The sequence below is a fragment of the Eschscholzia californica genome, unplaced genomic scaffold (assembly GCF_041429995.1).
Source record: "Eschscholzia californica isolate CP2 unplaced genomic scaffold, dmEscCali1.0.p SCAF_3, whole genome shotgun sequence".
Classification (NCBI taxonomy): domain Eukaryota; kingdom Viridiplantae; phylum Streptophyta; class Magnoliopsida; order Ranunculales; family Papaveraceae; genus Eschscholzia; species Eschscholzia californica.
In genome coordinates, this window is record NW_028238420.1 from 43,745,775 (window position 1) to 43,768,917 (window position 23,143).

At 36.9% G+C, this 23,143-nt stretch overlaps 2 protein-coding genes and 1 long non-coding RNA gene across 3 annotated transcripts; 1 reads left to right on the forward strand and 2 right to left on the reverse strand.

Annotated features, from left to right (window-relative positions):
* Positions 1–3,238: 3,238 nt before the first annotated feature.
* LOC147550621 (protein argonaute PNH1) lies at positions 3,239–9,268 on the reverse strand. Its single transcript, XM_086665195.1, has 21 exons — positions 9,060–9,268; positions 8,788–8,934; positions 8,484–8,617; positions 8,278–8,387; positions 7,959–8,065; positions 7,732–7,870; positions 7,483–7,599; positions 7,059–7,166; positions 6,890–6,961; positions 6,676–6,798; positions 6,375–6,534; positions 6,004–6,125; positions 5,786–5,923; positions 5,565–5,707; positions 4,958–5,020; positions 4,765–4,828; positions 4,517–4,652; positions 4,355–4,428; positions 4,125–4,219; positions 4,007–4,038; positions 3,239–3,631 (listed from the first exon to the last, which is right to left on the reverse strand). Exons 3-21 carry the CDS (start codon positions 8,503–8,505, stop codon positions 3,462–3,464), a joined length of 1,995 nt encoding a protein of 664 aa, XP_086521321.1. The 5' UTR covers positions 8,506–8,617; positions 8,788–8,934; positions 9,060–9,268; the 3' UTR covers positions 3,239–3,461.
* A 507-nt stretch (positions 9,269–9,775) lies between these two features.
* On the forward strand, positions 9,776–11,160 carry LOC147550622 (uncharacterized). The gene is made up of 2 exons (XM_086668479.1): positions 9,776–10,823; positions 11,126–11,160. Exons 1-2 carry the CDS (start codon positions 9,776–9,778, stop codon positions 11,158–11,160), a joined length of 1,083 nt encoding a protein of 360 aa, XP_086524605.1.
* A 10,375-nt stretch (positions 11,161–21,535) lies between these two features.
* On the reverse strand, positions 21,536–23,122 carry LOC147550623 (uncharacterized). Its single transcript, XR_015237938.1, has 2 exons — positions 22,234–23,122; positions 21,536–21,892 (listed from the first exon to the last, which is right to left on the reverse strand). It is a non-coding gene; the product is annotated as an uncharacterized LOC147550623 (long non-coding RNA).
* Positions 23,123–23,143: the final 21 nt, after the last annotated feature.

Here is a 23,143-nt window from a genome sequence, read left to right on the forward strand (position 1 = left end):
TCAGAATACTTATAAGATTTTAGAATTCTGTAAAGAACTCCAAATGATCTTACATAAAAATGAGCTCCAAGCTTCTGCCATGGATTCCTCAATCATTTTCTTATTTACAGTCTCGTTGCGGATTTGACAATCTCTCATTTTTCTTTTGTATGAATACTTTATTTTTTAAGTCCTCCTCACCCCGCACACTAAAGTTGGACGGATTAGTTCAATATGAATTCATTTGTTAATTAGCTTCATTGTATACTCCTTCATTTTAAAACCCACCCTAAAAAAATGAACCATTAATAAATCATATACCAAAACCACGAGCAAGGGTGAGAAAACAATAAATGACAAATTGTGTAAAAATAGCTTATTACCACAATTTCATAAAAAAAGATAAGTAACATTAAAGCCACAAAGCCATTGATGATTGCAAAGTGTTCAACAAAATATTTTACCATTTTGAAACATTTATGAATCTAACCTCATATACATATAGGCTATTGATATGAACCTATTTTCTGAACCTATAGCCATTGATTGGGAAGTGTTCAACATGAAATCCATATACCATAGTTATATAGCCAATTATGAACATATTTTTTGAAACAAGTAGACTCAAATTATAAGATTATACATCAGAGCTAACAAAATATTAACGATTGAAAAAAACAAATAGTCAAAACAAACACATTCCCCAGTCATATTGTTTGTTGCAAAAGACGAACATGTCAAACAAATGAGTTCTTTTTTTTTTTCTTTTGGAAGTCGACTACGATCTTACGTATGTAAGTTACATTTGGCACTTGATACATCATAGATGTGATAAGCTCGATAACCGAGCCACTCAAACACTAAGAGAACCGGGCCTATAGCCCAACAAGACATGGCCTGAAGCCCAACAACATTATTTACACCCTAATAATTCCAATTCAAATAACCAAAGATTCCACTTTCTCTGGGATTCGAACCTGAGACCTCCAGGGCTTTCTGGAGTTTATGTCAACACCTTGGAACCACTTGGGCTACCAACTGTTGACAAAAAATGAGTTCTTTGTTAAACTATTACGTTCCTCCATCACGAATGGAGAATATAGTATGAACGACAGGTCAATTAATTGTACAAGAAAAAAATGCCAATTCATAATAAATTAAATAGAGAAAACTCGAGAGCCCTAAGTATTGAAGTGAAGAAAACCAGAAAACCCATAAATTTCCAGTCAATCAAATGTAAGAAAACAGAGAATCCTAAGTTGTACAATGGAGAAATCATGAGTTTAACATTAGAGACTAAAATCAGAAAGCAAACTTGTGATAATAAAATCATTAAACCCTAAGCTTAACAACTGAATTGAAAGACCAACAAATAAATTGATACGGAAACCGCATCTTTGTACTCTAAAACGCCAGAAAACCCTAAACTTGTGATGATATATCACAACTTTCCAAACACAGTTAAAAAGGGGCTACTACTTTAGGAAACCGCACCTTTGTTCTCTGAAACGCCAATTTATAGATTTCAATTTTTTTTCTCTTTTCCTTATCTGGGTTAAGAGTATTTTTTTTAAAGGTTATTTTGTTTCTAATGACCATATTATAAATTTTGGGAAAGGCTTCTAGACAATATCTCTTATTAAATAAGGATGTTTGTCCCAGTCACCATTTTCCCTTCTGTTTTATATAATAGATTTTATTGAAAGAGGAAGAGATTTTAATTTCTTTTTTTAACTTTTGAAATTTATTTTGTTTCTTTTTTCTTAAATTTGTTATTTTATTTCTAAGAAGGAAACAATTATTGTTTTTTAAATTGGTAACTTTATTTCTACGAAAGACTTTATTTTAAATTTTGAGAAGGGTTTCTAGACAATATCTTTTATTAAAAAATGGTGTTTGTCCCATTCATCGTTTTCCCTTCTGTTTTACGGCACTGACATTTGTATCAATCAAACGTTACGAAATTTATTGTTATATTTTATTGAGAGAGAGAATTTTTATTAGTTATTATTTTTTTTATTATTTTTTGTTTCTTTTCTCTTAAATTAGTTATTATTTTATTGAGAGAAAGAGATTTTAATTTATTTTTTTAACCCTTGAAATTTATTTTGTTTCTTTTTTTTAAATTAGTTATTTTATTTCTAAGAAGGAAACGATAATTGTTTTTTAATTAGGTAACTTTATTTCTACGGAGGACTATATTTTAAATTTTGAGAAGGACTTCTAGACAATATCCTTTATTAAAAAAGGGTGTTTGTCCTAGTCATCGTTTTCCCTTCTGTTTTATATAATAGACTAGGGTATATCTCGTGCCGTAGGGCACGGACACTTGTATCAATCAAATGTTACGAAATTTATTGTTATATTTTATTGAGAGAGATTTTTATTACTTATTATTTTTTTGTTTCTTTTCTATTAAATGGTAGTTATTATTTTATTGAGAGAGAGATATTTTAATTTCTTTTTTTAACCCTTGAAATTTATTTTGTTTCTTTTTTCTTAAATTAGAATTTTTATTTCTAAGAAGGAAAGGATTATTATTTTTTAAATATGTAACTTTATTTCTACGAAGGACTACGTTTTAAATTTTGAGAAGGACTTTTAGACAATATCCTTTATTAAAAAAAGATTTTTATTTCGAAGAAGGAAAAGATTATTGTTTTTTAAATAGGTAATTTTATTTCTACGAATGACTATATTTTAAATTTTGAGAAGGACTTCTAGACAATATCCTTTATTAAAAAAGGATGTTTGTCCCAGTCATCGTTTCCCTTCTGTTTTATTATATAGATGCTGATTCGGATTGGAGACGTTGCGGTGGGTATGCACTGGTTTTCGATAGGCTGCAACGAGTTTGCAATGGGTTGTAGTGGAGTTGCACACTTGCACTGCCTTATGGATTATTAGTCAACTAAGAAAATGTGAATTGCATCGAGTTTGGAAAGGGTCGTATCTGATCAGAGGTATAATAGTAATTTTATTGATAAAATTGCTAAAGTAACCTTTAAGTTTAGGTGTTAGAGAGAGTCAAGGTCTCCAAGCGAGCAGGATGAAATAGGCTCATATTGCTTGAGAAAGCATCTAAAACACAAGCTACAAGTGCGAGATCAAACTTAGTGTAAAGGCCTTAGCGTTGACTCGTGTACAAACAATGCACGCAATTCATGTTTGCTAAAGCTTTAGTCGTTACAGGCAACTTCGGGAAAAAAACAAAGTCTTTTTCATAATCAGCTAGTTGGGCAAATTCAAGTTATAGATAGATAGAACTACAATACCCATACATAGAAAGTGAAGTTATATTATACATAAAGCATTTCAACTTTTAGTCAAATCATGGGATCATAGATATTACATTGGGCAACAACAGCTTAACCCAAAACTATCTCAAAATTTGGAACATCATCTTCTTCTCTTTCTCTCTCTCAACAATATAAATACAACATTCATGTACACATCTTCTGTTTTGTTACTACCTTTCCTTTCTAACAGTAAAACATCACTTTCTTTACATTCTCTTTCAAAGCTGGTAGTTCACGTACACACGACCCATTTGACATGTTTGTTGTTCGTTTTGGGTTAGTCTCTGTTACCTCTGGGTCCATATAGAATCGAGCTCTAAATGCGGCCAGATGTGCGTAATAAGCTGGTGGCACTGATCATCGAAAAGAAAGGAATATAATGAACCATTTCAGCATTTATAAAAAACAATCACAAATAACGAAAAAACAGATCCAGTGACCTCTCAAATAGCGTACTTATTCTTCAATATGAGTTTTTGCTCTCTGATGTTTGGTGCTAAAAACATGCTTGATATATGACTTGAGAGCTAAATGAATGGTTATGCAAGTATGCAACTATAGGACCACTTAATAGGGCTTGTTTTTCGTCATTTTGTATGTCTGCATAAGGTAACTAGGTCTGTGCCCAAATTGGCACATGTTAAAAAAAAATCATGAACATGCTAATGTATCTTTCAGTTTATAATATTTTCCTCGAAGAAAAACCATATCTATATCTTGAGCCATACCTATAGAAACAGATCTAGTGCACCGAGCGTATCTGCAACAGGAAAACAACTTAGGTGAGGTCAGTGAACAAAATATGGAAACACAGGGTGGACATGGATTAACGTCGAAAGGACCTACGTGTAACATAGGTTGTTTGTGAGAGACTGTATTTCATCTGCACTGAAATTATTCTCGTCCCACAGAACGTGATAATGTGCTGGTCTACTTGTTCCCTGCCAAACAATAAATAAAGAAAAAAAAACACAGATGATAAGATATTAAGATCGATAAGAATCAAAATCCTTCTAGACTTGCACGTTTACGATTTTATCCATAAAACAACCCAAGTATCCCTGTTAGGATTTTACCTGGATTCCAGCATGACTACAGAGGTAAAAGTCAAATTCATTCGGATGACAAATCTTTGAATCCACCACAGTTCCTGCACATTATCACGTAGCAATGCGTAAAACACTGACACTATTCAACAAAACACAGGACAAGCTGGGGAAACAGAAGTAGGTTATTACCAGGTAAAATATTCCCACTTTTATCAGTGCTACTTCTATCCTTGTGGTTGTTTGCAAATAATCTTGTATGATGACGTTTTTGGACAATCACGAAAGTTACTGGAGGCTGGTAGTTGGGTTCCAAAGAAGCACATGCCTAAAATGACAAAAAGTTAAACAAGATAAGAGTGTATAGTCGGTTTTATAACACCAGAGGGGTAGTAACTTCAGCTTAAGAACAGGAGAAAATAAAAGAAAGAAAAACTAACCTTGCGAATAGCATCCAGTTCATACAGCAAAACCTGATAGAATTGCCCTTCACTAACACCATCCCTACCAGAGTTATAACAGAAGTTACGGATAAGAAAAAGTTCAAAATCTTGGTGTTAGCCCGAGAAAGAAAATTGTTGTTGAAACTGACGAGAGATGCGGAAGTTGAAACTGGTAATCGTAATTTAGTACCTGTAAAATATGATCCTCAATGGCTTTTGTCCTGTGGCCTTTCTGAAGGAAATTAAAAGCTCCCTGCAGTTGTCAAGGGTTTGTGTTAATGAAACGCCTTTGGTGGCAGAGAGGTGGTTGAAATAGAAAACAAAGAGACTCTGTGTTGATTTGCCTAAGGATTTCACAAGATAACTAGAATCGTATACGAGTGAGTCAAATGATTCACAAAATATGCAATGTCGGTCAACTAAATAAGTGAGTAATCACGTTAAAAGATGCTTTTGGTCATTGTTTGAAACTGGCTCGCCTGAGTCTGATTTGTTCGGTTCAGAGGCAGAATAGCCGTTTTAAGTTACTTCAGATAAGGGTGTCTTACTTCAAACATATTTTGTTTATGAACTAAATGGATTTGAAATTCAGCACGATTATATCTGAATACAGAAATGATCTAGTAAGGCTGTTCCGTCATTCATAGTAGCTCGATTTCAGTTGATAGTCTAACAAACAATTACACAAAACTGAAACACAGAACACATGGAAAGGGCCAAGAACTAAAGCCAACTTTGTACTTGGAACTGCTGCCGATTTACACTTGAATTAATAGTTACCGAAAAGATACAAATACCTGATCATTCCTCCAGTAACCGTGCCTCTTTGAGGATCATGCCAAGTTTTGAACAAGTCTTGAATAAGCTCTTGCCTATGAGCCTGAGCACATACAAGGCCAGCATATTTTGTCACCTCGGGCCAATCTTGAGAAGCTACAACCTGGACCCATGAATGGTTAATACGGGTTTTTTGTTGGGTTTACTCTAAGATTAGATAAAAAGAATATGGTTTACTTACTGCAGCAATTGACGGGCTGGAGTCCTCTCCAGTCTCGGGATGAGTTACATCGGCTCCAAATATTATAGTAGGAATGTCACTGACCAAAGGTATTCTCCAACATAGAGCATCTAGGAGTACAGTATTTCTTCCTCCCAACTGAAGTAACAGTATTCACACGTTTAAACCAAAATAAAGCATCGAAATAGATAAGAAGACTAAGTAACTTGAGCACTTACCTTGACATTGATTTTAAGAGAAACATTAGCAAGATACTGTTTGCTTAGCCGGAAGACATGCTTAGTTAGACAGCACTGGGATATAATCCCCAAATCCGTTTCACAAATTCTCTTTAGATCACCTAAACATAAAGAAAGTAATTTTAGACATCAAGCAGAAAAATCGATGTTCGGTTAGTATCTTTTTTTTTCTAAGGGACTACAACTTTATAATACCTAATCTAAAATAACTTCGCATGATGAAGAGTTGTTCATTTAGAGAAAAATTGACAATAAGGTTCGACAAGATCTTCCACAGCCACAGACACTTGTGAGCTGTGACGAGCATCTGTCTAGGAAGGATGTTTAGACCAAGACAGAAAGTCCCTTACCATACAAAGAACCATTGTTATCAGGAAGGATGGCAATAAGTAGCTCCAACTCTTTCCCTTTGAGTTTATTTGTTGTTGTATGATAGACATGTTTCAGTGCCTTCTCTACTTGATCTGGTTTTGCTGAATATATAGGAATGACAGGCTCACGGTTGAATTCCTATAGTGAAAGACCAATCATATTTACAGTTTACTTAGGTTGTTAGGCAATTGATGGTAAGAACCATATATATTCATAATAGAAGAAACCCCATGGAGAAAGTTCCTCGGGTGTTTGAAAATAATGGATTAGGAAACTTACCATGCCAGAGATTTGACACATCTGAGCCAGCTCTTGACAAAAACCACGGACTGTGTTTTCTTGTACTCCTGGCGAAAAGTTAATACAAGCCCAATAATTTACAGTGCTTCCATTTATCATTTTCTGCAATTGAAGAAAACAAAAATCGTGTTGTAGTAGCTCATGAGAGGAAAATGAAATTGTGGTGAAGAGTTCATGGGACTTGAATGTATACCTTGTTCATCATGTTCCACTGACCAACTTGAGGTAAGCAATCTTTTTCTTTCCCGGTATCATGATATTTTAGCTATAACAATGAAACGAAAGGGGATGATCAAAATTCAAGACAAACAGAATAGAAAACCATGCGTGTTAACTGGTTCATCTAAGAAGTTGTAGTTTACCCATGGGGCAGGCAGAACTCGAGCTTCAAGGGATGCAAGCTTGTCACTTATGTTGATGCCAAACTCCTTCGCATAGGGATCCTGACCATAGCCGTTTTGGCGAACAGTCTGAAAAATGACAAAAACATCGATGTAACCAATCATCACCCTTCTTCATTGAAAAAAAAACTCCAAAATAAGAAATCTGACCACATACTATCGAAATAAAGTAATAAATAATATTCACTTCTTAGCCTAGTAATTGCTATGAACCAAAAGTTAGACAGGGGAAATGGTGCTGGTGAGATGCTTTCTACAACAAAACTCATAAAGATTATAACTGTATTCAACATCTCTTGTATACATAGCAATTACTGATTGGTTATTAATTAGATCCAAACTAGAATATACGCAAACAGTCAGGGAAGTGAATGTGGAGTGCTACCTGCAATATGTTTGCTTCTTGTTCTCGAGGTCTCTGGCAGGTAACTTTTAGGAATGAGGTTATCTGTTTGTCATTTAGCCTTTTCGTGTATCTCTGTCCCTCAACAATCTTACAGGCCTGTAATAACAAGTATAAAAAAAATCTAAAATAGTGAAACCTATAAATTTTCCGCGAATTACAACTTTACAAGTTACAAATATAAAAATAATTTTTCCGAGTAAAATACATATGTGGATGAACAAGGTGTACCTCCATTGGCAAATAATTTGCCTTCTTTTGATTTCCTACTTGAAGGCAGGGAAGATGTGTATGTTGAATAGTAAACCCATACATCTCTTGAAAGTATTCCACAACTGATTTCATATTCATTTGCTCATCAACCGGGAAACTATGGAAAGGATGGAAAAAAGAAAATGTTAATTGAAAACCCACGGAGTTATAAAAGTAATGATAGTAAAAGGGAAAAGATCTTGTACATCAACTCTCTTGTAGGTTGCGATGTCAACCCTGAAACACGATATTTCCGTCGTATATTTCCTCTATGAGTAATTTCAACTTTGACACCTCTGAGAGCTTTCTTAACCTGCTTATTTCACACAGTTACTTGAGCTAACTCGAAGTTCATTGCATTCAGTACAAAGTTGGTACTTCAATATATGTTATATTGCAGATATAACTGAGAAATTCAATTTGACGCCTACCCAGAGAATGTTCACACATGGGTAACATCGATATATATATATTATAAAATGTGTGTGCATATTTTTATTAAGTTTTCAGCACTAGTTGACGTACCTTAATCCGATCTGAATCAGATAGATGCCTAGACAATATGTCTTTCCCCAAAACTTGAGCTACAAACTCAATTACGGGGAGTGGTTCAATAAAGGCAGCTGAAGACATGTCTGCAGGTCGAATCACAGAAGTAGCAAGAGATGATAGAGTTAAGATCAATTAGAAATTAGCCTACTCCAGACACGTGACAGAATCAGAAAACGTACCAATATTAAGAGACAACCCCATCTGTGTGGGCCTTGTACTTTGATAGAAGCCACACCAGGATTCCAATCCATCTCCTAGCCGTTGGGGCTTCCTGATATCAGGAGAATAGAAGGATCTTCCAATTGATATGTACCTAACACATATCAAGTTTGAGAATTCATCAAGGTGTATATCCATTTCTTAAGTGCCCGAAAATTGTCACAATCATAATCCGTTCGCATCATTTATCATACAGTATAAGAAAATCTGAGAAGTCAATGATAAATTTGTCCAGACATAAAAGGGAGGGAAGAATCAACTCACCTTTGGTTTGAAAGTTCTCTTAGGACGACATCAAGAACCTGGAGAGCATCCCGAGGCGCATCAGCAAGTTTCCCAGCTAGAAACTGTCTTAAATGGTGGAGCTCAGCCCGAGCGACAAATTTGATTACTACTTTAAATTCTCTTTCCCTGACATTAATTTATGTGAGTTCGAATCAAAAAGCCTGATTGAATCTTACATAGGAAATATTACAGACTCATTTAAAGATTTATTATGAAGTAAGCTAACACAAGAAATAGCAACAGTGACCAACCTTATTATACCAGTACCATCGTCTTCTTCAACAAGAGTTATAATGAATTCCTTTCAATCAAAAGGTAGCAATCCAGCAGTGTAAAGGCTTTTCCTTCCATCGTAAGCAGGAAGTCTCATACCCAAATCAGTCTCTCTATGGTGTTTCACTAACTGAGCTATTATAGCTCTATTCATACTTCTAGAAGTCACTTCAGGGGTTATTGAAACCTATAAGTTACACAAATAATAACATAAGCGAAGCCTAATGTATATATTAGGGGATACCGCCCCAAGTCCACTCGGCCAACCGAGTGGGCTATCTTGTGTACATAATGGAAACTTCCATAATATATATTCCTAGTATCTTTAGTCATAGAAACAATATATTTAGAATAGGAAACCCTATATTCATTGTAACCCTATATATACTACTTGTGTAAACTTCATTAATCATCAATACAAAGAGAATACAATTGTCAACTGTAACTAACCAACTCTTTGTACTTGATCTCTTCCATCTCTATCTCTCCTCCACAATTTCTCTATCTCTCTCACTCTCGGCTTCCAACCGAGTCAAGCTCTCTCCCTCACTCGATCTCTCTATCTCTCGGCCTCAACCGAGTCGAGCTCTCTCTCTCACTCAATCTCTCTATCTCTCGGCCTCAACCGAGATCATCATTGTCAGAGGTTGACACCTCTTCACATGGTATAAGAGCTAGTTATATTTTTTTTATCATGTCTACCAACGATTCTGAAACCGTTGTTAATTCTCAACCAACTCCTGGTGGTCCATTCGATGTTCACCATTCGGATTCTCCTACTACTGTCCTTATCACACCACTTCTTACGGGTGATAACTATTCTTCATGGTCTCGAGGAATGATCAAGGCTCTTCGGGCAAAGGACAAGTTAGGTTTTGTTGATGGAACTATCACCAAACCTACCGATCCTATTGAATTACATGTTTGGAGTCGTTGTAACGACTTAGTTTCAAGTTGGCTCGTCAACTCCGTTGACCCTTCTCTTCGTTCATCAATTCTTTATGATGACAATGCTTATGATGTTTGGAAAGATCTCCATGACCGGTTTTATCAAACCAATGCTCCGAAGGTTTTTCAACTCAAACGGGCTATTTCCTCACTCAAGCAAAGTGGTTCCGATGTCTCCACTTATTTCACTAATCTAAAATCTCTCCAAGATGAATTGAATTCTCTCATGACTACTGAAACATGTATTTGCGGACATGCAAGGTCTCTTCTTGATCGTACTAATCAAGATAGAGCTATGGAATTCCTTCAAGGTCTTGACGACCGGTTTTCGGCTATTCGAAGCCAAATCTTATTAATGGACCCTTTTCCATCCATCCTTCGTATTCATTCCCTTGTTAAGCAAGAAGAAATTCAGCAAAGTTTATTGAACACCATTAACAACAATGAATCGGCTACTCTTGCCGTCGGCTCCCATGACAATGGACGTTCCTCTTTTGATCGATCGGATAAACAACGCCCAAAACGTCCTCGCCCGTTTTGTGATCATTGCAAAATCCATGGACATACTATATCAACATGTTATCAACTCCATGGTTATCCACCTCAATCCAGTGATCGACCTCGTACCCGAAACCGAACGGGTCCTCTAGCCGCCGCCGTTCAAGACCAATCCGGCAACTCGACTCCAAACGTCTCCTCTCTCACCGCCGATCAATTCAAATCGCTCATTGCTCTCTTGGATCAACAAAAGCAATCGGCTAATCCATTCGACTCTCCTCGAATTAATCTCACGGGTACGTTTAATTCTTCTTTTTCTCCTCCTTGGGTTATAGACTCCGGTGCCGCGAAACACATATGTTCGACACTTACTCGTTTTTCTACGTATTCAAGCGCTCCTCCTAACCTTTTTGTTAGATTACCGGATGGTTCTCGAGTCCGTGTTCTCCATATAGGATCAATTTTTTTCTCTAATGATTTATTTTTACAAGATGTGTTACATATCCCATCTTTTCAAGTCAATCTTATCTCAATTTCTCAACTATCTAAATCTCTACAATGCACCATCTTATTTGACTCTGACTTATGTATCTTTCAGGACAAAAGGACGAGGAAAACGATTGGGCATGGTAGTCTTCACGACGATCTCTATTTTCTTCGCACGGAGCGTCCAGTTTTTTCAGTTACTAGTTTGGATAATAGTCCTAGTAGTATTTCATCTAATTTATGGCATTGGCGTCTTGGCCACCCATCTATGTCTCGTCTTCAATATTTTATTTCTCGCATTCCATGTATGAATTCTATTAATATTAATAATAAAGTGCCGTGCGATGTTTGTCCCCGTTCTAAACAAACCCGTTTACCGTTTCCATCTCATAATTCAACTTCTGTTAATTCTTTTGATTTAATTCATGCCGATGTTTAGGGACCTTTTCCGGTTCCCTCAACTACCGGCTGTCGATATTTTCTTACCCTCGTAGACGATTTCTCTCGTTGTACGTGGATTTTCCTCATGTGTTCAAAATCCGACACATTCAAAATAATAACAAATTTTTTCAATTACGTCTCCACCCAATTTAATACTAAAATCAAAGTATTTCGTTCAGACAACGGTACTGAATTCATGAATAATCACTTACAATCTTGGTTCCTTTCCAAAGGAGTTATTCACCAAAGAAGTTGTACCCATACACCTCAACAAAATGGGGTGGTGGAAAGAAAACATCGCCACATTCTTGAAGTGGCTCGTTCGATCCGTTTACAGGCTCATCTTCCTCTCTCTTTTTGGGGAGAGTGTGTCTTAACTGCAGTCTATTTAATTAATAAACTGCCTACTCCAATCCTTCGTGGTCTTTCCCCACATGAAGTCTTAATGGGTTCTCCACCCGATCTTTCACACTTACGTGTGTTTGGGTGTCTCTGTTATGCCCGTATCCCGTTAGTCAAAACAAAAATGGATCCCCGTGCTTCCGCCGGTATATTTCTTGGTTACCCTAATGGTCAAAAGGGATACCGTATATATGACCTTCATTCTCGTCGAATTTATACATCTCGAGATGTCATATTTCATGAAACAAGATTTCCGATGTCTCGGCCATTAACCTCCCTCTCACCGTCAACCGATTCACTTCGTCACTTCATCTCCATTCCGGACGATGGTTCGTTCCAATTTCCGGCTATCCCGCCTTCGGTCCCATCGGTGATTACCGATTCCAATTCCCCGATCGGCCAACCGACAGAGGTGACTCCATCACCTCCTTTGTCAAATCCTACGGTGGTGCCTATAGCACCACCCGATTCACCTCCCTCGGCTCAAACCGAGACTTCATCGGCTACACCGGAAGTCTCGGTTCAACCCGAGACTTCATCGGCTACACCGGAGGCACATCTGGAGGTCGCCGGACCATCTCCCATCATCATGGAACGACCTACCCGTCAACATCGTCCGCCAAGACATTTAAAGGACTATGTTTGTTCCGCTCCATCCGTCAGCATCAAGTATCCAATCGAGAACTATTTTTCTATCAATTCTTTCTCAACGTCTCATCAAATTTTTCTCTCTTCCGTCTTATCCACGGTTGAACCTACTTCTTTCACTCAAGCCATGAAATCTCCTCATTGGCGAGAAGCTATGTCCAAAGAAATCTCCGCTTTGGAAGCTAACAATACATGGTCTATTGTTCCCCTACCCCCAGGAAAACGCCCAATTGGGTGCAAATGGGTATATAAAGTAAAATTCAAGTCTGATGGCTCTATCGAGCGTTTTAAAGCTCGCCTTGTCGCCAAAGGCTACATTCAAGTTGAAGGCTTAGACTATACCGATACATTTGCCCCGGTAGCTAAGCTAGCAACTGTTCGGGTCTTTCTTTCCATTGCAGCCATCAAAGGGTGGTCACTCCACCAACTTGATGTCAATAATGCCTTCCTTCAGGGTGACTTGAATGAAGAGGTCTATATGAAACTTCCTCCCGGATTCTCCACTCAGGGGGAGTCCAAAGTCTGTCGTCTACAAAAATCACTCTATGGCCTTAAACAGGCATCTAGACAATGGTTTTCCAAATTTTCCTCAGTCCTCTTAGATAAAGGCTTTTCTCAATCCAAAAGTGATTACTCCCTATTCACATATTCTTCGAAATCCACGCAAATATTCGTTCTCGTCTACGTCGACGACATCATCATTACAGGAAATAACGAAGTTGCCATTTCCAAACTCAAGTCCTTCCTTGACCATACATTCTCCCTCAAAGATTTGGGACGATTACAATACTTCCTCGGTATCGAAGTTTCCCGTTCTTCCAAAGGCATATTTCTTGGTCAACGCAAATATGCCCTTGACATTATCAAAGATTCCGGACTCACCGCTTCTCGTCCGTCGGATTTTCCTATGGAACAAAAATTGCGTCTAAGTCCCACTGATGGAGTTCCTTTAAAGGATCCTTCAGTCTACCGTCGACTAATCGGTCGACTCATCTATCTCACCGTTACACGGCCCGATATCTCCTATGCGGTCAATAATTTGAGTCAATTTATGCAGACTCCAAGTCAAGTCCACTTAGATGCTGCTCATCGTGTGGTCCGTTATCTCAAAGGTTCCCTTAATAATGGAATCTTTTTATCCGCTGACAGCTCTCTTCACATCACAGGCTACTGTGATTCTGATTGGGCTGGTTGCCCAACTACTCGCCGCTCTACCACCGGCTACTTTACCATGCTTGGTTCAAGCCCATTATCATGGAAATCCAAGAAGCAACATACGGTTGCTAAATCTTCTGCTGAAGCAGAATATCGCGCTCTCGCCTTTCTCACTTGTGAGCTCCAATGGCTCAAATATCTCTTACTCGATTTTGGCATCGACCATTCTAGCCCGATGACAGTTTACTGTGACAATCGGGCGGCCCTCCATATTGCAGACAATCCGGTCTTCCATGAACGCACCAAGCACATCGAAATCGACTGCCACATTGTTCGTGAGAAGATCAAAGATAATATAATTGCCACACGCTTCACATCTTCAGACAATCAGCTTGCCGACATATTCACAAAACCTTTAGGAGCTGACTCATTCAAGACTATTATTGGCAAGTTGGGCATTACTTCGATTACTGCTCCAACTTGAGGGGGAGTATTAGGGGATACCGCCCCAAGTCCACTCGGCCAACCGAGTGGGCTATCTTGTGTACATAATGGAAACTTCCATAATATATATTCCTAGTATCTTTAGTCATAGAAACAATATATTTAGAATAGGAAACCCTATATTCATTGTAACCCTATATATACTACTTGTGTAAACTTCATTAATCATCAATACAAAGAGAATACAATTGTCAACTGTAACTAACCAACTCTTTGTACTTGATCTCTTCCATCTCTATCTCTCCTCCACAATTTCTCTATCTCTCTCACTCTCGGCTTCCAACCGAGTCAAGCTCTCTCCCTCACTCGATCTCTCTATCTCTCGGCCTCAACCGAGTCGAGCTCTCTCTCTCACTCAATCTCTCTATCTCTCGGCCTCAACCGAGATCATCATTGTCAGAGGTTGACACCTCTTCACAGTATAATATCAAAGAGGAAGATCTTCCATTTCTTCCAAATAACTAACTTGTAGAGAGAAAACCCCACAAATGGAACTTACATCATAATGATTCAAGTCTGTGTCTGATAACTCTACAAGGAAATGATTAGCTTTAACGATGCATTTAGTACCCGCTTGACCATAACCAGGTCGTCGGTGGAACATCAAACCTTTGCTAGAAACTGGAGGACCCAAATGAAGATCAAGTTCAGCCTGTTTAAACTTTTCAACTTGACCAACTTTCCCTCTCCCTCCTCTTCCCCTTCTCTTCCTAACAATCTTCTTTTTATCTTGTAAACAAACTGAACAATTTTGTAATGTTTGGGAAGAGGGGTTTTGTTGTTGATTCATGGAATTTTGAAGTGGTCTCCTTGAAACAAAAACATGTTTGTCTTGTGGGTCTTTCATGGGACCATGAGGCATTTTGATAAACAGAAATAGGGGAACAAAGAAATGAAGATTCCTCTCTTAAATCAGCTGTTGTTGTTTATATCTGGAGCAACTTCATTTAGCCTGTCAAAGCAAAGAACTTTAGAAGAGTTTTCAAAAAGAAGCTTCATAGCTCATCACTGTTTCAAATAGATGCAACAGTAAAAGCACAGGTTGATATAATGAATTCAAAAGAAGATGAAAAAATAAATGGTCAGAACTTTATAGAACTAAATCCTCAGTTAACCTACAAACTAAATCTCTATTTAATACTAGCATTTATCATCACCTGTTCATACTAGAACAAAAACCAGATGGAAATAGGAAAGTAGAGAGAGAAAGAGAGGGACAAATGCATGCAGAAAAGGGTAGAAAGATGACAAACACAAGGTAAAAAAGGATGGCTTTTGGAGGTACCCAGATGACAATTTTCACGTTTTATCTGGAATTTATAGAGAATATGGGGGTTTCTTCAGAGTAAAAAATCACAGGGGGGGAAGAAGATACAAGTAACGGCTGCAAAGATGAAGAAAAAGAATAAAAATATCATGAGGAAGAAGAAGAAGAAGAATAAAAACTCCCGACCGTTTTATTGTGCTTAATGCTGCTAGTCTCTGGAAGGAAGTACATATCCAATCACATCTGAACTCTATTATATAAGATTCAAAAAGGAATTAAGAAATTTTTGTTTTCCATAACAATTATTTGTTTATCTTACCATAAAAATGATAAAAGGGGACAAGAAGTAAGCATATATGTAATATGTCCAATACCCAATTGAATATTTATTAATTTAATAGGCCTCATATTGGAGAATGTTTCGTACTATCAGTCAAATATTCATCGAGCCTCGAAAAAGAGATCAATTCTATAAGAGTTCATAAATAAAAGTGTGATCTATTATCTATCACTTTTGTGTGTATGCCGATGATAGAATCCAAATAAAAGCATTGTCAAATTAAACTTTATGTAGTCTTATTGGTACACCTTTACCCACACTAAATCACATTCGAAACGAAATATACTGCTTTTACGAATCCAAGAGGAAGCTATGTTCATTTACCAAATGGAAACTACTCTGAGACTGAAATGTAAATCTAATTCATCTTACGAACATCAAGAAGTTTACTCTATCTTGAACTCTTGAAGCCTACTGACTAGAATGCCATTTACTCATACTAGTAAGAACCGGTGTGGCATATAAATCAGATGTACAAAAAAGAAGTATTATTCGCATTAAAAGGATAAAACTAGTATAGACTCTAGAAAAGAAGAAACACTAGTTTCTAAACTATTTAAATTTAATAATAATACGATAAACAAGTACCCACGAAGTTCAAAATATTTATCAGGACCACATTGTAGCTATTTGGGGTTTAATCCAGCAATTTGGCATTATTGAGATATGCAAAGAAAGCCAACGATCGTGATTTAACCCACAGGATTCCACTAGAACTCAATAGTAATACTGCCAATTAAATTTTAGACTAGTAAAGCACAAGGAACCAGAAAATATAATGTGGGTATTGGTGCATAGGGATGACCATAGTTTAGAAATCCCTAGATTTTATCCCAAGTCTCTTAATGTGTCCGTTGTGAATGTGGATCTGAAAATTCTATTTCTTGGCAGTCCTCTATTGTCGAACTCTTCCATAAACCAATATTATTTTTATATTGATATCTTGACTACTCCCTCGTGTACCCGTACTCGTAACCTGTCTATTTTATGTATTTTATGGTGATGAGTGTACATCGTGGATGAAGGACGAGATGACCCATGAGAGTGCACTAATATGTTATCCAAGCAGTTAACTATCATCTGTAATGATGGTATTAAATAATAAACTCCAAGTATATAGATGCTAATAAAACAATAGTTATTGGATTCTTCTTGCTCTCAGGTTCAAAATCTAGATTTCTTAGAACAAAATAGCAGAGATGATTCTGTTCTAGGATGAACATGACCAGTCAGTCAGTCCAAAAGAAAAGTAAAAACTCTTTTGTTTGAACTAAAAGCAAAAGACAACCCTAGATGACAGAAGGTTTGACAGATTATATAAGCCATGGAAGGTGAATATCAGTCTGTTGTGGCTTTCATTGTCCTCTTAGAACCAGACATAAGTGTGAAGGGTCCCTTTCTTATATAAGGAAAGATGTCAGATTTGTATTTCCTTCTTCTTTTTTACAGTTACCTAGCTACTAGTAAAAACAGAAATACATCTACCAAGGCATAAATTAAGCAATGGTAGTGGTAAAACCTCACGTTTATATTGTTCTTCAACCATCTATCTCATAATTAAATAGATAAGGACATACTACACAAATCGACAAAGTCACAACTTTCAGCCCGATACTTCCAAGATTTACAATTGGATAGTTGGTTTTATTTATCAAGATTAGCATCAATCACACACATAATAGTAGTTCATTTCATTTTCGGGCTGACAGTTGTGAATTTGTCGGTTTGTCTAGCATTTTACAATACAGAAATCCAAAAAAAAAAAAAAGAAGACTTCAAGAATCACTGTTAGTTGCACCTAGTTTGGTCTACTTCAATCGGTCTTTCAGGCATTCATCTTAATGGGTGCTCTATCTAAGAAAGAGGTGGTGTTTAGATTGGATGACTTTTTGTTTTCAAACATGTAACCTCAAATAATTGCCTTAAAGCTTCGCTCCAAGGCTGAAATGTTTGTATGAATATGTGGCTTGATTAATAATATCTAAACCATGTATTTTTGTGTAGACAGTACAGATTATAATAACACTGAGCATACTGAAAATCAGCCTCGGCCCATCGAATCCATTTTATGGTGACTTCCAAGACAAGTGTAAGTGGAGTGTCACAGTAAGTACTATAAGACTAGAATATTCAAGTTTAAGCAAACAAATTTCAGTGGGAGAGCTTCCCCCACTAAGCTCTACCTGGCCAGGCCCACCAAGGTCATAAACCAATGATAAAAACACAAGAATCAAATCGACATAAGAAAACAGCTAACCAAGTTTGGAGTTGCACAAGGATTTCTAGTTCTAATTTGGGTCGAGCTTGAGGTTAAAAAAATTATTTGGGCAAGCTTGACTACGCCTAAGCCTAACTAACATGACCCAAACCCCATCAATGGTCCTAACGTTTCTCTCGTTCGTTTGGATTTTCCTTCGCCACGAGCCTACTCGGAGATGACCTATAAAGGTTGGTTGTGATGGTCTCAAACATTTTAGATTGAAATTAATGGCTTCACATTTAGTTTGATAAAATGACTTCACAAAAAATGAAGGTGAAAAGAGGGTTGTCATAACGGATTTTCTTTTAATACTATCGGAAACCAGATAAACAATGATAAAATGGATAAACACGACAGCAATTATTATAGTGGTCAGCAGCATGGCTAGAATTTGAAGGCCTCAACAGTATGTTTAACCAACTCAGCTATCTAAATTACATATTGATTATGTGAAACTTCCAGAAATTCTATTTCTTCCTCCATTTGGTCCTCCCCCCAGGCCCCAACCCTCTAGCTGATATGGCGACGATTAACTTGAGCATGGAGTAAATGAAGAAAAAATATGCTCAAGTTAGACATCACCACATCAGCTAGAGGGATGGGGAGAGAGCAAATGGAGAAAGGAATAGAATTTTTTATATTTTTAACCGTGTAAGGAGTCCTCTGGGTTTCCTTATTAACAACACTTGTAATCAATGCCTACAATGTAGTACTAATTATAAGGAAAAAAAATGTGGTTCTTAAGGACCATATGGCAAATCAAATGAGGGGAAACAATTATGGCATGACCCATAACTTAGTCTAAGCTTAGTACAATTAATATACTATCATATAGTATTACTTTGGTAAAATAAATATATAACAACCACTAAGGTCCCATACCCTTATAACATTCTCTAAGCTTAGTACAACTAATATAGTATTGTTCAAGAATAAAAACCTTATCTTCATCACGAACCTCTTGGTTTATAAACCAATCTTCCATTTGTTGAATCCAAAAATCTATATGATATTGATAATCAAACATAGGAATTTTGGAATCGACATTAATTTTGATAATCAAACATAGGAATTTTGGAATCGACATTAATTTTGTTTTGATCTTTTCGATCAACATAGAGTTGTTGTGCATCTCTTAAAGGATCCCAACCTAAACGCGGAAGATTATTCCAACATTCAAGATGAGAAGTATTTAAAAAAAAATTATCTGTTCCCAGATTCTTAAGGCTCTGAATACTGGCTGATGTAGATTGTTGCGGAAGCGTAAAAGTAATGGAATCCACCATTGTTAATAAACTAAACTAACGAAATAAAACTGATAAAATAACGATAAACAATAAACTTGATTAATAATAAACGATAAACTTGATTAACAATAAACTTGATTCATAATATTCTCTGATCTGCTTAACAAAGACAGACTAGACTTCTCTTATATAGAGATTGTACTTTCCTAGATAGACTCAAATAAGGAAATAAGATAACTACTAATAATACTTTCCTTGATTGCTAAGACTCATAATTATGGAAACCCTAAATACTTAATTATAGAAACTACGCTAATGTAGCTTCTTGACCGTGAGGCCCACTATCACCATGGTCGTGAGGCCCAATAGGAAGATGGTCTCCATCATACTCCCCCGCTGCGGAACAACTTGCCCCCAAGTTGGTATTGTCATAAAGCGGATCGTCCAAGTAATGAGGATATATATCAGCGATGTTGAAGGTAACTTCGGCGACGAGTTTGAAGGCAATCCTTAGTTCCCACTTTGCACGAAAATTGCCGAAAATCCGAAGAAGAAAAATATTGACAATATCACCAATTATAATGTGAAACATATATTGCCAAGATACTCGCAAAAGCAATACCAACGTAGATACGTCTAGTAAATTGCGACATCGCCCGTCGTCTTTTAGTTTGACGAAAGAGGTCACATATACAACCTGTCTTGTTCTTGGAAAAACAATGGATGGCCATGAAGATTGGTTTGTATAATTCTTTGAAGTTGAAAGCCATGAAGAAATCAATGGAGGAGAAAGTATTTTATGATTCGACACAACTAATTCGTCTCCCGTAATCATATATGGATCAAACAACTTATTCGAGCTTGTGTTAGTCAGTTGGATTTCTTATTCTTGATCTGTCTCATAGAAATTTTCTTCCTCCATTATTGAAAAATTAGGATTTTTTTTTATCAAAAACCTCTCCTTCAATAATATTGACCATGGTAGTCGAAGGAATTTCGGATAATAATTTGTTCGATTGGATTTGAGATTCTATAAAAGATAAGTATTCATGTAAAGGGAGAAAAGCATATCGAAAAATACTTTTCACTTTATTCCAATCATCTACGAACGATTTTCCTTCATTAACGAGTCTCCATTGCATTTGGGGCCCTTAATAGTTCCTTGTAAGGCTTCACAAAATTATAAAAGAAAAACTATTTTTGGGGATTCGAACCTGGGCGATTGGCATGAAACAACTACGTGGACCAACCTACTGACAAATCTTGTGTGTTAATTGATATAAAGAAATAAGCAAATAACTCATAAAAGTTCATTCAGAGGCCCTTCAGATGTGGAGGCTCAAAGCCACTGCTTTGGTGGCTTTGGGTCAGGGCCGCCCCTGACGGAAGGCTACCATTGCAGTTGAATCCACAACCCAACAGATAACCTATCCAAGTGTTGTGCTCTTCTAATATGTTAATGTACATTACATGCACAGCATTACCAAATAGGATTTGCACGGGCATTTCAGTCAGATCTCCTCCTCTAGTACCACGCCCGGTGTCTTTAACGCAAGTAGTATCTTACAATTTCTAAAGCCTACTGGGTTTAGTAGTAACATTTGTATGTCAGTATTGGGAGGCGGTTTTCTATTGCACTATGTTGTCTTCGGTTGATTAGTAACATGTGTATCTCTCCGCTTAGGAGACCAGGGTTTGAGGCTTTTTTTGAACTATGTGGCGTGTGGGTAAAGTGTGGGGGCCATTGGGCCCTACATGAGGTGCGAGGCTCATTGGGTGGTAGTCTCACATCGCTCGCGAGTGTCTGGAGCATGGACTATAGGTGAATGCTCAAGCTAAGTGTCTAGGACTTTTTGGTGGTCTCGTGGAGCCATCGCCAGGAACAAAACCTTGTACATGTGGGCCTGGTCTGAGGTGTTAAAAGTGGGGAACATATCCATAATTGGTTAGTCTTGGGTCGTCACAAGTGGTATCAAAGTCAAGGACGACTCTTCGCCAAGGGTGGGAGATTATGATAGTCCCACATCACTCGCGAGAGTGTTCGAAACCTGGACTATAGGTGAACGCTCAAGCATAAGAGGCCTTTTGTGTGGGTTCATGGAGCCTTCACCAAGAACAAAACAAAACCTCGTACCTATGGGCCTTTGAAGTGTCAAAAGTGGGACAATATTGATAACTTCTACAACGGATATTGGGCCCAATAGGTGCGACCCATTGGGCCCTATGCAGGGTGTGGGGCCCATTGGTCATTGTCATCATTCCTCTTAAAAAGATAAAATTTTACTACTACTTCCATAGTTCCATTCTACAAGAAAAGTAAATGAAAAGGCAAGAAGTTATGGTGAAATTTATACCTCATTCAAGATGTTGTCGAATAGATGTGAGCAGAGGTAATTAGGGACATCATGACCTAAATGACCATCAAATATGGCAAATAAACCCAACTCATTCTCATCATCTACTTTTTTGAATTTTGCAACTATGAAATCTTCCATTGGATGATGTGATTGTCCTTTCACCAAGTGGAAACCATGAGTTAAATGTTTTCCCAACATTTTGCTCTTTCCTTTCCCACCTGTTTCTGGTGATGTTGATGAACCAAAACCAGTTTTTTCCTACAAAAGTTTCAAACATTTTTAACCCCAAAACCATGACTTAAATGCTTTCCCAACATTTTACAACTTTGTGGTTTTTATTAGCCTTTCATTTTTAAGTGTTTGTTGTCTATAATACCGAAAATGTTTAACTTAACACAAACTTGAATTAAAATTTGGTCTCAACAATTAAAAATCAAAACTAAAACTTCATTCTTACTTGATCATCCAAATTTTGATATCAAATGAGAATAAGTATTGTCAATTATGATATATATCTCTATTGAAGAAAACCCACTTAACAAAAATGTAAATAAAAGAATACCCAAACTCAAAAAAGATGATGGGAAGAATTTAATTACCTTAATTTTGTGGAGGATTTCCTTTCCGGTCATATCTATCTATCTCTGTTAGGTAAATCTGATCTTCTGTTAAATAACGGCAACTCAGACAGAAAGATTGAGAGAGAAAGAAAACAAATAAGTGCATAGAGAGAGAGAGAGAAAGAAACAGGTGTCTATGTAATCTAGCTTCACCATTGACAGGTCATATCTCTTTACATGATACGCGTGGCACCATAGATTGCCCAGACCGACCAAGGGTGGGAAAGTTATATGGGCCATTGAAGTGGTCGACACCATAGATTGCCCAGACCGACCAAGGGTGGTATAGTTTGTTATATGGGCCATTGAAGTGGTTGAGGATTTCTTCTTTTTTGTTAAAGAGTGGTCAAGGGTGTTGATATCAATTAGAAAAGATCTATCCTCAACAAAAAATAATTTTGGATCAAAATTATTGATCAGAGTTACCTTGGACAATAGCTAAAATGACAAGCCCCTGGGCAAAGTCAGGAACTCACCATGACACAGGCTGAATGTTTAATGCAAAGAAAATATTTGTTGTGTATGACACTTTTTTTGACTCAAAATTATAAGAATCTTTTCAAAGAGCATAAGATCTCTAACAATTTTTAACTACTTACAAATAGATTCATCCGACGAAATTCTTACCAATAACAACTAATTTGGTGCTAAAATCCTTTGGTTTATCTGGAAAGCGAGATGCAAAAATTGTTTTAACTCTACAAGGCAATCACCAATACAGATGATCAAGCGAATCAACAAAATGTCAACAAAACCTCTTAAAAGTGACAAAACTTCAACTATTGAAAGCAGTGAAAATGTAACGTCCCGAGTGTTCGATTAAAGAATTAAATGAATAAGTTGCCTGAGGGACTGTTTCGCAAACAAATAAGAGTTAAATTTGCAACTA